The 16,141-nt window shown below is 49.9% G+C and overlaps 1 protein-coding gene across 1 annotated transcript in view; it reads left to right on the forward strand.

The window, feature by feature from the left end:
- Positions 1 to 16,141, forward strand: part of LOC309556619 (SCO-spondin-like) — a 204,513-nt gene that overhangs the window by 126,895 nt on the left and 61,477 nt on the right. Inside the window, exons 70-79 of the mRNA XM_082259053.1 lie at positions 2,265 to 2,359; positions 3,767 to 3,816; positions 3,953 to 4,126; positions 5,209 to 5,379; positions 8,962 to 9,041; positions 9,132 to 9,301; positions 9,408 to 9,454; positions 13,128 to 13,328; positions 13,412 to 13,582; positions 15,605 to 15,802. Of these exons, the coding sequence (XP_082115179.1) occupies positions 2,265 to 2,359; positions 3,767 to 3,816; positions 3,953 to 4,126; positions 5,209 to 5,379; positions 8,962 to 9,041; positions 9,132 to 9,301; positions 9,408 to 9,454; positions 13,128 to 13,328; positions 13,412 to 13,582; positions 15,605 to 15,802 (1,357 nt within the window). The remainder of the gene's footprint in view (positions 1 to 2,264; positions 2,360 to 3,766; positions 3,817 to 3,952; positions 4,127 to 5,208; positions 5,380 to 8,961; positions 9,042 to 9,131; positions 9,302 to 9,407; positions 9,455 to 13,127; positions 13,329 to 13,411; positions 13,583 to 15,604; positions 15,803 to 16,141) is intronic.

A 16,141-nucleotide genomic window follows, 5' to 3' on the forward strand; every position in this document is an offset into this window, starting at 1 on the left:
AGTACATGAAACATGGGGGAGGGAGACAACGGGTGGTGGAACTATGCTGGGACTGTTGGGTAGAGGACTGATCTACTCAGGGCCTCCTTCACTCTCACCAGGTGTAGACAGACCAGACCCTAGGCACTGAGTAGTAGACATGGGGGGCATGCCTGGGTGATAATGGTCTGGTGACACCCCTGATATGCCCAGGGCAGAAAACATCTACCACCCTGTGTCACGTTCCTGGTTGGAGGCCGAAGTACTGAGAGGGCCACCCTTGTGGCTAAGTGCAGAGCACCCCTGAAGGTGGTAACAGGGAGGGCTATGCTCGTGGAGGCAGGGGTTGCCAGCTGTGACAGGCGGAGGTGAAGAAATGTCTGCTGGATGATGGCTGGCGAGGAGGATGCACTGCTGGGCAGGAGTCCCTCAGGAGTACCGGGGGAAACTTGGCAGCAGGAAGAGCCAACAGCGAAGTCAGGAACCAGGCCAGAAGTCAGGCACAGAAGGTCAGCCAGGAGAAAGCAACAAGCAGGGTCAGGAGTCAGCTGGGGTCACACACTGGTATCCTGGCAGGACAAGAGTCAAAAGAGCAACCGGGGGTCAATCACGGAGCATCAGGCAGAAATGGGGTCACAGGAACAAGCCAAGGGTCAAAGCCTGGAATGGAGACAAGACAGGTGAAAGAAGCCTTCAGTAATCAAGGTATAGTGTGCCCCCCTTTCAATGCAGAGAGACCAGCGTGCCCCCTTTCAATGCACAGAGATCAGCGTGCCCCCTTCAATGCAGAGATACCGGCGTGCCTCCTTTCAATGCACAGAGACCAGCGTGCCCCCTTCAATGCAGAATGACCAGCGTGCCCCCTTCAATGCAGAGAGACCAGCGTGCCCCCTTCAATGCAGAGAGACCAGCGTGCCCCCATTCAATGCAGAGAGACCAGCGTGCCCCCTTTCAATGCACAGAGACCAGCATGCCCCCCTTCAATGCAGAGAGACCAGCGTGCCCCCTTTCAATGCACAGAGACCAGCATGCCCCCCTTCAATGCAGAGAGACCAGCGTGCCCCCTTTCAATGCACAGAGACCAGCGTGCCCCCCTTCAATGCAGAGAGACCAGCGTGCCCCCTTTCAATGCACAGAGACCAGCATGCCCCCCTTCAATGCAGAGAGACCAGCGTGCCCCCTTTCAATGCACAGTGACCAGCGTGCCCCCTTCAATGCAGAGAGACCAGCGTGCCCCCTTTCAATGCAGAGAGACCAGCATGCCCCCTTTCAATGCAGAGAGACCAGCGTGCCCCCTTTCAATGCAGAGAGACCAGCGTGCCCCTTTTCAATGCAGAGAGACCAGCGTGCCCCCTTTCAATGCAGAGAGACCAGCGTGCCTCCTTCAATGCAGAGAGACCAGCGTGCCCCCTTTCAATGCAGAGAGACCAGCGTACCCCTTCAATGCAGAATGACCAGTGTGCCCCCTTTCAATGCAGAGAGACCAGCGTGCCCCCTTTCAATGCAGAGAGACCAGCATGCCCCCTTCAATGCAGAATGACCAGCGTGCCCCCTTTCAATGCAGAGAGACCAGCGTACCCCCTTCAATGCAGAATGACCAGTGTGCCCCCTTTCAATGCAGAGAGACCAGCATGCCCCCTTTTTAATGCAGAGAGACCAGCGTGCCCCCTTCAATGCAGAGAGACCAGCGTGCCCCCTTCAATGCAGAAAGACCAGCGTGCCCCCTTTCAATGCAGAGAGACCAGCGTGCCCCCTTTCAATGCAGAGAGACTAGCATGCCCCCTTCAATGCAGAATGACCAGCGTGCCCCCTTTCAATGCAGAGAGACCAGCGTGCCCCCTTTCAATGCAGAGAGACCAGCGTGCCCCCTTTCAATGCAGAGAGACTAGCATGCCCCCTTCAATGCAGAATGACCAGCGTGCCCCCTTTCAATGCAGAGAGACCAGCGTGCCCCCTTTCAATGCAGAGAGACCCGCGTGCCCCCTTTCAATGCAGAGAGACCAGCGTGCCCCTTTTCAATGCAGAATGACCAGCGTGCCCCCTTCAATGCAGACATCATCATCCCCCATCATCAGTGTCTCCCCCCCCCCCCACTGGGTCCTAGAGCCCTTCTCCTGCCAAAGTGCTGGTAGAAATGCTGGGTCCTAGAGCCCTTTTTCTGCTGTGGGCACCCTGACCCCCTGCCAGTGCACCGACCTTAACAACCCTCTCAAAGAAGGTGTAATATGTGCCTAATAGGGTGGAGTTATACCGAGCCATGTGTGACTGTCCCTCTTCTCCTGCAGAATAATCGCTGTGTCCCCCCATCGCAGTGTCCCTGTACTGAGAACGGAGTCCTCTATCAACCTGGAGAGACGGTGCTGAGGGACTGTAATAATTGGTGGGTGCTATCCAGAGGTGTAATAACTGGGATGTAGATGGGTATTATGCAGGGGTGTAATTACTGGGGTGTAGATGGGTATTATGCAGGGGTGTAATTACTGAAGTATAGATGGGCGTTATGCAGGGGTGTAAAAACTGGGGTGTAGATGGGTATTATGCAGGGGTGTAATAACTGGGGTGTAGATGGGCGTTATGCAGGGGTGTAATAACTGGGATGTAGATGGGTATTATGCAGGGGTGTAATTACTGAAGTATAGATGGGCGTTATGCAGGGGTGTAATAACTGGGATGTAGATGGGTATTATGCAGGGGTGTAATAACTGGGGTGTAGATGGGCGTTATGCAGGGGTGTAATAACTGGGATGTAGATGGGTATTATGCAGGGGTGTAATAACTGGGGTGTAGATGGGTAGTATGCAGGGGTGTAATAACTGGGGTGTAGATGGGTAGTATGCAGGGGTGTAATAACTGGGGTGTAGATGGGTATTATGCAGGGGTGTAATAACTGGGGTGTAGATGGGTATTATGCAGGGGTGTAAAAACTGGGGTGTAGATGGGTAGTATGCCGGGGTTAAATAACTGGGGTGTAGATGGGTATTATGCAGGGGTGTAATAACTGGGGTGCAGATGGGTAGTATGCAGGGGTGTAATAACTGGGGTGCAGATGGGTAGTATGCAGGGGTGTAATAACTGGGATGTAGATGGGTATTATGCAGGGGTGTAATTACTGAAGTATAGATGGGCGTTATGCAGGGGTGTAATTACTGAAGTATAGATGGGCGTTATGCAGGGGTGTAATAACTGGGGTATAGATGGGTATTATGCAGAGGTGTAAAGACTGGGGTGTAGATGGGCATTATGCAGGGGTGTAATAACTGGGGTATAGATGGGTATTATGCAGTGGGTGTAAAGACTGGGGTGTAGCTGGGTATTATGCAGGGTTGTAAAGACTGGGGTGTAGATGGGCATTATGCAGGGGTGTAATAACTGGGGTGTAGCTGGGTATAATGCAGGGATGTAATAACTGGGGTGTAGATAGGTATTATGCAGGGGTGTAATAACTGGGGTGTAGATGGGTATTATGCAGGGGTGTAATAACTGGGGTGTAGATGGGTATTATGCAGGGGTGTCATTACAGAGGTGTAGATGGGTATTATGCAGGGGTGTCATTACAGAGGTGTAGATGGGTATTATGCAGGGGTGTAATAACTGGGGTGTAGATGGGTATTATGCAGGGGTGTAATAACTGGGGTATAGATGGGTATTATGCAGGGGTTTAGTAACTTTGGAGCATATCATTTTATAACGTGTGTGTGCTGGGAGCTGACAGTGTGGTATCACTCAGTAGCGCCCCCTAGTGTACATTCAGGGTAACAATCCAAGGTTTGATCTGTTCTTCCTCCAGCTCCTGCCTCTCGGGACGGATCACCAATTGCTCGCAGCTCCTCTGTGGTGGTGAGTATCAGGCGGTACTCGGTGTGGGGGGGTATTGGAGGGACTGGTGTCATTTCTGTGTCCCATCTATATACGTTGGGGTGGATGTGGAGAGCTTTATACATCATTCAGTAATACGTTATTTTTTATCTCACAGCTGTTGATGGGAAGTGGTCAGACTGGACACCATGGGGTGAGTGTTCAGCTACGTGTGGGGGAGGATTCCAGAACCGGTACCGATTCTGCACCGACCCCCCTCCCTCCAGAACCGGGCTGCCCTGTGAAGGTCCTGAGCGGGAGGAGCGGCCCTGTAGCCTGGAGCTGTGTGATGGTGAGGAGACCCATAAATCCCCATGTGGAGGGTGTACACCGGGCTATTAGCCGTGCTGATGGGACAACAGAGGGACTGCCCCCCCATCCTCAGCATGTGGTATCCTGCTCTGCTAAGCCCCGCCCCATTCTACCGCTGGGTGCCGTATTATTCAGGGAGCACCTTGAAGGACGGGAATAGCTTCGGTTTGCCATGGAAGGGGACTTTATACATGGCCAAGATTATGGTTTAGATTTTTGCGATAACATCCATTTGTAATGGAAATCTTTAGTTTGGTGGATATTAGAGGTGGATTACACTTTGCGGCGCCCCCTAGGGAGCTCTTTGGGGGTTGCACAGCGAGCACAAGGAGGACTGGTGTGGTCAGTTACAGAGTTTTCCATTCGAATGCAACACTGTCCATGCACATGTGCTTAAATGCAAGAGATACTGTGTATCCTAAAAAACTTCAACAAAGATTTAGGGCGCATCTCTCACGCCCCGCGGCTCCCCCCTTCTGCTGCTATTCATGGCAATTACCGGCTGTCAAAATGACATCTGGGAATTGCCTTGTTTTACATCGGAGGTGCGGGAACTGTCAGAATACACTCCCTCCTGTGTGAAATGACACTTGCAGATAGTCTTCCGGTGTCATCAAGTAAATACAATGTATAAACAAATTGTTACATTGTATTTATTATTTCATGCTTACATAGTATGACTTTTGATCTGCGTATCACATCAGTTAAAGAAAATGTAAAAGTAAATGTTTTTTTTTTTTTTTAATAAAAAAAAAAAAAATTGTATTTAGCTCCCTTTTAAATTTTGGTTAACCCTAATCAGCCCTAATTACCTCCTTCTTCCCCTTCTCCTATTAGCTAATATTTATGAGTTATTTTTGCCACATAAAAAAAAAGTGCAAAATTGAAAAAAGGAACCTTTTTTTTTTTTTTATTTGAAAATAACTTTGCATAATTTTTGTGTCATTTTAAATGGGACAAATGATATAATAAAAGAATCCATTTATACAATGTGATCCCTGAGTGATGGTGGATTCCCCCTTCCTGGTCTCACATGGTCTCTCCCAATCTCATCTATTACAGAAAGTGGTGACTGGAGCGCGTGGAGCGGCTGGACGGACTGCACCAAGACATGCGGAGAGGGGGTGAGATCTCGCAGCCGCAAGTGTAATGACCCCTCCCCGTTGGGGGGCGGAGACTACTGCGAGGGTCTGAGCACAGAGGTGGAGCCCTGCCAGCTCCCGCCATGCCCAGGTGAGTGAACGCCCTCAGATAATATATGTATTGTTTCACACAGACTGTGCCCGGTCAGCTGGAGCCCAGGGCAAGCATGCCAAACTGTACCCCACCTCCCCCCCCCAAAAAATAATCACCCTTCCTAGCACAAATCATCTACTCCTCAAATTCCCCCTCTGAGTATAGATCCTCCTCCCCCCTGCAAGCACAAATCCCCCCTATTTTCCTTCTTAGCACAAGTACCCCTTAATCACCCCTACTAGCACAACCCCCCCAATCCCTCCTTCCAACACAAATCCCCCTAATACCCCATTCCCAGCACAAACGCACATTTCCCCTCCTAGAACAATTCTTACCCCCTGCCTCCCCCCAATTCCCCCACCCAGCACAACCCCCCCCCCACACCAGAGTGCACAGGGCAGAAGCCCCTCTAGGGTATGGGAGAGATAGAGCCGCTCAGGTGTGTCAGTCCGACCTGGTGCTGGTAAGACCCGTCATCCGGATGAAGTGCAAAGAAGTAGTAGAACCGCACTCAGGTAGATGAAAGTAAAAAGAGTACTTTTTATTCTTCAAATGATAGATAAACAGACAGTGCAGGGGAACAGGCAATCCAAGGTTAACGCGTTTCACGGCACATACAGCCGCTGAAGGTTATGAGTAAGCGGCTGTATGTGCCGTGAAACGCGTTAACCTTGGATTGCCTGTTCCCCTGCACTGTCTGTTTATCTATGATTTGAAGAATAAAAAGTACTCTTTTTACTTTCATCTACCTGAGTGCGGTTCTACTACTTCTTTGCAGAAGCCCCTCTAGCCAGGGCCGGGACAAGGGGTGGGCGGGAAGGACAGATGCCCCGGGCACTGTAGTATAATATGAGGTGGGGGAGCACCACAAGGAGGTAGGGGGGAGAGAATTTGTGTTGGGAGGGGGAATTTGAGGGTTGGCAGGGTATAATAATTGTTCAAGGAGGGGAAGTTTGGGGAGGTGTGCTAGGAGGAGTGATTTGAGGGGATTTGTGTTGGGAGGGGGGATGGGGGAAGAAGACTTGTGCTAGAAGGCGGGGATTTTGGGGGGTTTTTGCTAGAAAAGGTAATATGGTAGGGGGGAGGGGAAATGTGGGGGGATTTGTGCTAGGATGAGGGAGAATTTTTGCTGGGAGGGGGGAGATTTGGAGTAGTGGTAGAGGATTTGTGCTCAGAGGGGGAATTTGTGGGGTAGAGAATTTGTACCAGGAGGGGAGAATTTTTTTTTGGGGTGGGGGGGGGGGGGATTTGTGCTAGCAGGGATGATTAGGGGTTTTTGTGCTAGGATGGGAAAACTGAAGGGCGGATGGGATTTTTGCTAGGAGGGGGGATCGCAGAGAATTTGTGTTGGGAGTGGGGGGAGAGGTATTGTGCTTTAGAGGAGAAATTTGAGGGGTAGAGATCTGTACTAGGAGTTGAGGATTTTGTTTTTCTTTATTTGTTGGGGGGTGGGAGGGGGGGGATATGTGCTAGCATGGATCATTAGGGGTATTTGTGCTAGGAGGGGAAATTTGGGGGGGGGGGTATTTGTGCTAGAATGGGGGATTGGGGAGAAATTGTGCTGGAAGGAGGGGGATTTGGAGTGAGGGAGGGGGATTTGTGCTCACAGAGAAAATTTTAAAGGTAGAGCATTTGTACTAGGAGGGGGGAATTATTTTCGGGGTGGGAGGTGGATTTATGCTGGGGGCATATAGGGAACGAAAAGATTTGGGCTGGGGGGGGGCAAAGATTTGTGCTGGGAAGGGGATTTTAACAGGGGGAAGAATTTTATTGGGAGGGGGGGATTTGGGGGGGGGGGGGTATGAGGGTAAGCATGCAGATTAGTACTTTTTTTTTGGGGGGGGGGGCTTTAGCTGACACATACGTCTTGGGGAGGGCGCAATTTGGCATGTTCACCCTGGGCTCTAGATGACCTTGTTCCAGCACTGCCTCCAGCCCACCCCTTGTCCCGGCACTGTCTCCAGCCCACCCCTTGTCCCGGCACTGACTCCAGCCCACCCCTTGTCCCGGCACTGCCTCCAGCCCACCCCTTGTCCCGGCACTGACTCCAGCTCACCCCTTGTCCCGGCACTGACTCCAGCCCACCCCTTGTCCCGGCACTGCCTCCAGCTCACCCCTTGTCCGGGCACTGACTCCAGCCCTCCCCTTGTCCCGGCACTGACTCCAGCCCACACCTTGTCCCGGCACTGACTCCAGCCCACCCCTTGTCCCTGCACTGCCTCCAGCTCACCCCTTGTCCCGGCACTGACTCCAGCCCTCCCCTTGTCCCGGCACTGCCTCCAGCCCACCCCTTGTCCCGGCACTACCTCCAGCCCACCCCTTGTCCCGGCACTGCCTCCAGTCCACCCCTTGTCCCGGCACTGCCTCCAGCCCACCCCTTGTCCCGGCACTGCCTCCAGTCCACCCCTTGTCCCGGCACTGCCTCCAGTCCACCCCTTGTCCCGGCACTGCCTCCAGCCCACCCCTTGTCCCGGCACTGCCTCCAGTCCACCCCTTGTCCCGGCACTGCCTCCAGCCCACCCCTTGTCCCGGCACTGCCTCCAGTCCACCCCTTGTCCCGGCACTGCCTCCAGTCCACCCCTTGTCCCGGCACTGCCTCCAGCCCATCCCTTGTCCCGGTAATGCCTCCAGCCCCCACCCCCCTCCGAGCACCATTCCTTGGTTCCAACCCCTACCCACCTCCCAGTACTGCCCTTTTAGAGAATACAGAACCACATATCGTTTTGTGATGCTGAGAATTTGTATGGAATTGGGTATTGATAACAAGAAAAATATTAAAATAGATCCCTTGCAGCCAGTAAAAAATAGGGCTCCCTGCTTGCAACAATAGATCCCCCTAAAAACAATGGACCACCCGCAACAAAATTTCTCCCCTAGCAACAATAGACTCCTGGCAGCAACAACAGATCCCCCCCACAGACAGCATCAATAGATTCTCTGTCAGCCAACAATAGACCCCTCCCTTAACAGCAGAACTCTCCCAGCAACAACTGACCCCCAACAACAGTAGGTCCCCCACCAGCAAAAATAGACCCCCTTGCAAAACTAGATCCCCTCCAGATAGAATAGATCCCTCAATCAATAGACCCCGCAGCATACCCCAGCATACCCCAGCACCCCTTGCCATTACATACATTCAGTGCTAGAGGTGCCGGAACGGCGTTCCCCCACGTTCCCGCTGAAAAAAAGCCCTGCTTGTAACATAGAAGCCAGACTTCTGTGTTTACAAGTGACAGAAGAGCGGTAACAGTGAATATGGCCAACCCGGGGCCTATATAAAGGTAGGGGCCTGGAGCTGCAGCTCCAATAACCCCTACGTTAATCTGGCCGGCTTTATGGTGACCTATGGGAGAGATATTAATATTCGGGGTTTCTTATGTTGGTTCCGGTTCTGGGGAACAGCCAAGACCTTGATTCTTCCCTTCGGATCCATAATTCATACCTGAGATTTGAGGGATGATGGGTATTTCACGTCATTTCACCTTCCATGAGTCTGAATACTGAAATATGATTGGTTGGGGGTTCAGTTTATTTGAAATCCATTCTTATTTGGAGGATATATTTCCTCTTGTCTTCCAGTGATCAACTGTTCATCGATCGAAGGCACCGCATACAGCGGCTGTGGCCCGGCGTGCCCCAGGTCATGTGATGACATCACGGTAAGTCAGGTGACTTGTCCTTTTCTGATTGGTTAAGCATTTATGATTAAATTTGATATAATTCCTAAGAGCGCCCGTTTTCCCCCTCAGCATTGTACCGAATCCTGCCAGCCGGGCTGTTATTGCCCCCCAGGGAAGGTCCTGGCAGAGAACGGCACAGCCTGTGTGGCTATAGAAGAATGCACCTGCCTGGACATCCTGACAGGAGGGAGGCATCTTCCCGGTGAAACCCTCCCCCGAGGAGATGGGTGTAATAACTGGTAAGACCATGTTTAATGTTCTTCCTCTACAGTCCCGGTCAGACCCCCAACTCCTCTACAGTCCCGGTCAGACCCCCAACTCATCATTATTATTATCTCTCTCCAGCACCTGTGTGAATGGAACCATGCAGTGCACCAGTGTCACCTGTGCAGGTGAGTAGAGGATCCGCGGGGGTTGGGCCAAGGCCTGAGAATTCCATCTGTTGTCCTGACATTAGAAGGGTCTTCATAGATGATGACCAAGACGTAAAATCAAGACTAATCTCAAAACGAAACTGGGACTGCAGCTCAGGACTATGCAAAGACCAACAACGGTCAGTCAGGGATTCCAATCTAGGAGCATTCGCAGTGTAATTCCCAGAACTGACCCATGATGGGGGTGAGGACAAGGTTCAAATGCCCACGGGGCTGCTGTCAGAAACCACAGGGCCCCATACAGCCAACCTGACAGGACCCCCCCCCCCCCCTCCACCCAAATAAAAACAGTTTACTCTGCTTCAGTTCTGATTGAACACAGTGAATGATCAGTACCGATCACTCATTGTGTTCATTCAGGAAAGGAAGGGGCCGGTAAATATCACATATTTACCAGACCATTCCCCCACTCTCCACCCTGAAGGATCTTATTGTGTGCTTGCAGCTGGCGGTGGGAAGGAGAAGAGGGAAGCCGGCAGCACTGCGGGGGTAGGGGGGGCATATAGGGGGGCCTTGGCAGCAGGGGGAAACGTATGGCACACAGAGATGGTGATCGGTGTGGTTGGGGGGTTTGGGGGGCATTTATTGGAACTGATCCCCTGTATGGCAGGTATAAGCCAACAGGAGGGAGAGGAGAAGACGGCTTTCAGCTGCTGCAGAGAGAACCATACAGGGAATCAGTTCCATTATTTGCCCCCCTGATGCACTGATCACCCTCCCTGCCCACATTGGATTCACCCAGCTGCTTGGGCCCCCCTACTGGCCCGGGCCCTGTGCAGGAGGACCGGTGGTACCCCCTTATCCACAGCCCTGTGCCAGTAGACATTGTATGTTGGTCAGGTAACCCAAACAGTAGATCCCTTTTCTTTTAAAGCATGACGGAAGGACATTGATGAGGTGAGTGTTTAGTCAGTGACCAGGCGAGGCTTTTGCTGCCACTTCCATTACCTCGGGGTAAAAAGTGCAAATCAGTCTTCAGAGTCTTCTTCTGGCCAAGTACACAAATGGACGCCTTAAGCGCATTGGTCTCCTGAATCAAATCAGGAACCATTTATTATAACATAAAGATTAAAAACAAGAACAATTCACTTAATAATTGGTCTGATCAGTCTGCTCCCCCCTCTGACAGTGTCCTCATTCAGGGACCATTAAATGGCTTCCTCTGCTCATGGAGGACAATGCCACTGCTCCTGCATTGTGTATTGTAGGCTGACACATTTACACAATGGACGCCCTTCCTCAAGGCCTCAGAATAATGATTTATCCTGGAAACCAGTCAGTCTGTAACAGCGGCATTGTCCTCTACAAGGAGAGGAAGCTATTTGATGGATCTTGGTTGAGGATATTGTGAGTATGAAGAAAGGGGTGCTCCTTCCAATGAGTCATTTCCAGGACAAATCCCCATTCCGAGGTTCTGGGAAAGGGCATTCTTCCTGTAAATGTAGCAACCTACAACACAATGCTGGAGTACTGACATTGTCCTCCGTGGTGAGAAGAAGCCATTTGATGGACCTTAGATGAGGACATCGGTCTTCTCCCTTCTCTTCTTGCTCACAATGTCCTCATCCAAGGTCCATCAAATGGCTTCCTCTCCTTATGGAGGACAATGCCACTGCTCCAGCATCGTGTTGTAAGTTGCCACATTTATAGGAGGAATGTCCTTCCTCAGAACCTCAGAATGGGGATGTGTCCTGGAAATGACTCATTGGTGTGCTCCCCTCTCTTCTTGCTCATAGTGTTCTCATTCAAGGTCCATCAAATTGCTTCCTCTCCTCATGGAGGACAATGCCACTGCTCCTGCACTGTGTATTGTAGGATAACACATTTACAGGATAAAACCCTTTCCACAAAGCCTCAGGAGAGGGATTTCTCCTGGAAACCAATCGGTCAGAGATGTCCCCCAAGAGGAGAGGAAGCAACTTGATGTACCTTGTATGAGGATATTGTGAGTATGAAGAGAGGGGAGGAGACCAATGAGTCATTTTCAGGACAAATCCCCATTCTGAGGTTCTGAGGAAGCGTTCTTCTTGTAAATGTGACAAACTACAACATAATGCTGGAGCAGTGGCATTGTCCTCCATGAGGAGAGGAAACCATTGAATGGACCTTAGATGAGGACATCGGTCTTCTCCCTTCTATTCTTCCTCACAATGTCCTCATCCAAGGTCCATCAAATGGCTTCCTCTCCTCATGGAGGACAATGCCACTGCTCCAGCACCGTGTTGTAAGTTGCCACATTTACAGGAGGAATGCCCTTCCTCAGAACCTCAGAATGGGCATATGCCTTGGAAATGACTCATTGGTCTGCTCCCCTCTCTTTTTGCTCACAGAGTTCTCATCCAAGGTCCATCAAATGGCTTCCTCTCCTCATGGAGGACAATGCCACTGCTCCAGCATCGTGTTATAGGTTGCCACATTTAGAGGAAGAACGCTTCCTCAGAACCTCAGAATGGGGATTTGTCCTGGAAATGACAAATTGGGCTGCAGCCCTTTCTTCGTACTCATCGAAGGCTCATCAAATTGCTTCCTCTCCTCCTGCAGGACAAAACCCTTGCTCCAGCTCCTATGTGGCAGGCTGAGTGGTTTTCAGGATAAATCCCTATTGTGAGGCTTTGAGCAAAAGGGTTAATGCTGTAAATGTGTCAGCCTACATTACACAGTGCAGGAGCAGAGGCATTGTCCTCCATGAGGAGAGGAAGCCATTTGATGGACCTTAGATGAGGACATTGTGAGCAGGAAGAGAGGGGAGCAGACTGATGACTCCATTCCAGAACAAATCCATATTTGGGGTTCTGAGTAAAGGAATTTGTCCCGTAAAATGTGTTGACCTATGACACACAGTGCGATGCGGTGGTATTGTCCTCAGTCAGAAGAAGAAACGATTTGATAGACTTTGGATGAGGACATCGTGAGCATGAAGAGTTAGCAACAAACGGACGACTCCATTCCAGAACAAATCCCCATTCTGGGGTTCTAAGGAAGATGATTCACCCTGTAAATGTGGCAACCTACAACCTCCTGCAGGAGCAGTGGCATTGTCCTCCATGAGAAGAGCAAACAATTTGATGGACCTTGAATGAGGACATTGTGTGCAGGAAGAGAGGGGAGCTGATGATTCCGTTCCAGAACAAATCCCTATTATGGGATTCTGAGAAAGGAGATCCATCCTGTAAAATGTGTTGACCTTTGACACGCACTGCGGAGCTAAGCATTGTCCTCAGTGAGGAGGGGAATCGATTAGATAGACCTTGGGTGAGGACATTGTGTGCAAGAAAAGAGGGGAACGGACTGATCACTCGCTTCCAGGACAAAGCCCCATTCTGAGGTTCTAAGGAAGGAGATTCATCCTGGTAATGTGTCAGTCTGCAACATCCTGCAGGAGAAGTGGCCTTGTCTACAATGAGAAGGGGAAGCAATCTGAGAGACTTTAGGTGAGGACATTGTGAGCGAGAAGAGAGGGGAAGAGAGCGACAACTCGCCCTTGGGACAAATTCCTATTTTGAGGCTCTAAGGATGGAGATTCATCCTGTAAATGTGTCAGCCTACAACCTGCATAGTTATTCTGGTTGGAAAAAGACACCCTTGTAGTGGTCAGATGTTGTACTGTCTGCTCTCTTTCTTGTGTTGTCAGTGGCTGGAAGTTGGTGTGATTGGTCAGACTGGACTCCATGTTCCAGAACATGTGGTACAGAAATGGTGACGAGGTACCGGAGTTGTGCCTGTCCTAAACCCCTTGGTGGAGGAGAGTCCTGTGATGGGGTCCAGCAGTATTTTGGTGAAACTGGAGTGCAGCTGGAGAGGAAGGAGTGCCCTTCGCCTTCTTTTTGCCCAGGTAAAGAATAGAGTACTAATGTACTACAATCTCCTCTTATGGGACACACAGAACCTACAACATAATCTCTCTTCTCTTCTCAGTCAACGGACAGTGGAGCCCCTGGACTGCCTGGTCAGGGTGTGACAACTGCTCTGGGGATTCTGTGAGGACCAGACAGTGCAATAACCCCCCTGTGCGGTTTGGGGGCGCCCCGTGTGAAGGAGAGTCCCGGCAGAGCAGAGTCTGTCCCCATAACATCACACAGTGCTCAGGTAATCAGATGAATAGTATAGACATGTACTGATGTATGTACAATATACAGGCTCTAGGATGGTTGGCCCTGATGTATGTACAATATACAGGCTCTAGGATGGTTGGCCCTGATCTATGTACAATATACAGGCTCTAGGATGGTTGGCCCTGATGTATGTACAATATACAGGCTCTAGGATGGTTGGCCCTGATGTATGTACAATATACAGGCTCTAGAATGGTTGGTCCTGATGTATGTACATTATACAGGCTCTAGGATGGTTGGCCCTGATGTATGTACAATATACAGGCTCTAGGATGGTTGGCCCTGATGTATGTACAATATACAGGCTCTAGGATGGTTGGTCCTTATGTATGTACATTATACAGGCTCTAGGATGGTTGGCCCTTATGTATGTACAATATACAGGCTCTAGGATGGTTGGTCCTGATATATGTACAATATACAGGCTCTAGGATGGTTGGTCCTTATGTATGTTCAATATACAGGCTCTAGGATGCTTGGTCCTTATGTATGTACAATATACAGGCTCTAGGATGGTTGGTCCTTATGTATGTACAATATACAGGCTCTAGGATGGTTGGTCCTTATGTATGTTCAATATACAGGCTCTAGGATGGTTGGTCCTGATGTATGTACAATATACAGGCTCTAGGATGGTTGGCCCTTATGTATGTACAATATACAGGCTCTAGGATGCTTGGTCCTGATGTATGTACATTATACAGGCTCTAGGATGCTTGGTCCTGATGTATGTACAATATACAGGCTCTAGGATGGTTGGCCCTGATGTATGTACAATATACAGGCTCTATGATGGTTGGCCCTTATGTATGTACATTATACAGGCTCTAGGATGCTTGGTCCTGATGTATGTACAATATACAGGCTCTAGGATGCTTGGTCCTGATGTATGTACATTATACAGGCTCTAGGATGGTTGGCCCTTATGTATGTACATTTTACAGGCTCTAGGATGGTTGGCCCTGATCTATGTACAATATACAGGCTCTAGGATGGTTGGCCCTTATGTATGTACATTATACAGGCTCTAGGATGCTTGGTCCTGATGTATGTACAATATACAGGCTCTAGGATGGTTGGCCCTGATGTATGTACATTATACAGGCTCTAGGATGCTTGGTCCTGATGTATGTACATTATACAGGCTCTAGGATGGTTGGCCCTTATGTATGTACATTATACAGGCTCTAGGATGGTTGGCCCTGATGTATGTACATTATACAGGCTCTAGGATGCTTGGTCCTGATGTATGTACAATATACAGGCTCTAGGATGGTTGGCCCTGATGTATGTACATTATACAGGCTCTAGGATGCTTGGTCCTGATGTATGTACATTATACAGGCTCTAGGATGGTTGGCCCTTATGTATGTACATTATACAGGCTCTAGGATGGTTGGCCCTTATGTATGTACATTATACAGGCTCTAGGATGCTTGGTCCTGATGTATGTACAATATACAGGCTCTAGGATGGTTGGCCCTGATGTATGTACATTATACAGGCTCTAGGATGCTTGGTCCTGATGTATGTACATTATACAGGCTCTAGGATGGTTGGCCCTTATGTATGTACATTATACAGGCTCTAGGATGGTTGGCCCTTATGTATGTACATTATACAGGCTCTAGGATGCTTGGTCCTGATGTATGTACAATATACAGGCTCTAGGATGGTTGGCCCTGATGTATGTACATTATACAGGCTCTAGGATGCTTGGTCCTGATGTATGTACATTATACAGGCTCTAGGATGGTTGGCCCTTATGTATGTACATTATACAGGCTCTAGGATGGTTGGCCCTTATGTATGTACATTATACAGGCTCTAGGATGCTTGGTCCTGATGTATGTACAATATACAGGCTCTAGGATGGTTGGCCCTGATGAAAGACGGGTAAGGAACTAGGTGCAGATTATTTTCGGGTTGTTTGCTATGGATGTCTCCTTACTGGTGGGGTAGATCTAAGCGGCTCTGACCGGTATTTGTCTTGCAGAATGCGGTGGCGGTCTTGTAGACTTTCCATGCGGTAAGCCTTGTCCTCGCTCCTGTGATGATCTCTATGGAGACACCGTGTGCCTGGACACTGCAGAGTGTCAGCCCTCATGTGGGTGTCCAGAGGGTCAGCTGATCCAGAATGGGGCGTGCGTGGAGTCAAGTGAATGCCTCTGCAAGTACCAAAACCGATCGCAAGGTGAGTAACCAGAGAAACAAACTGTAATAAAGTGTAAGTTATCTGTATCTGGAGGGAATTGCCAAGCATGGACAACCTCCTGTCTCTTCTATAACCAATACCATGAGATCTCCAACACCCATTATCTGCTAGGACCAATACCAGTAGACCTCCAACAACCGCTCACTGCTATCACCAAAATCAGGAGATCTCCAACACCCCCATTCACTGCTATCACCAATATGGGGGGGCCTCCATCCCCCACCCACTGCCATTACCAATACTGGGAGATCTCCAACAACTGCTTACTGTTATCACAACAAATACTGGGAGTTCTCCTACACCTATTACCTGCTATGA

The sequence above is a fragment of the Pelophylax lessonae genome (genome assembly GCF_965119305.1).
Source record: "Pelophylax lessonae genome assembly, chromosome: 5".
Classification (NCBI taxonomy): Eukaryota; Metazoa; Chordata; class Amphibia; order Anura; family Ranidae; genus Pelophylax; species Pelophylax lessonae.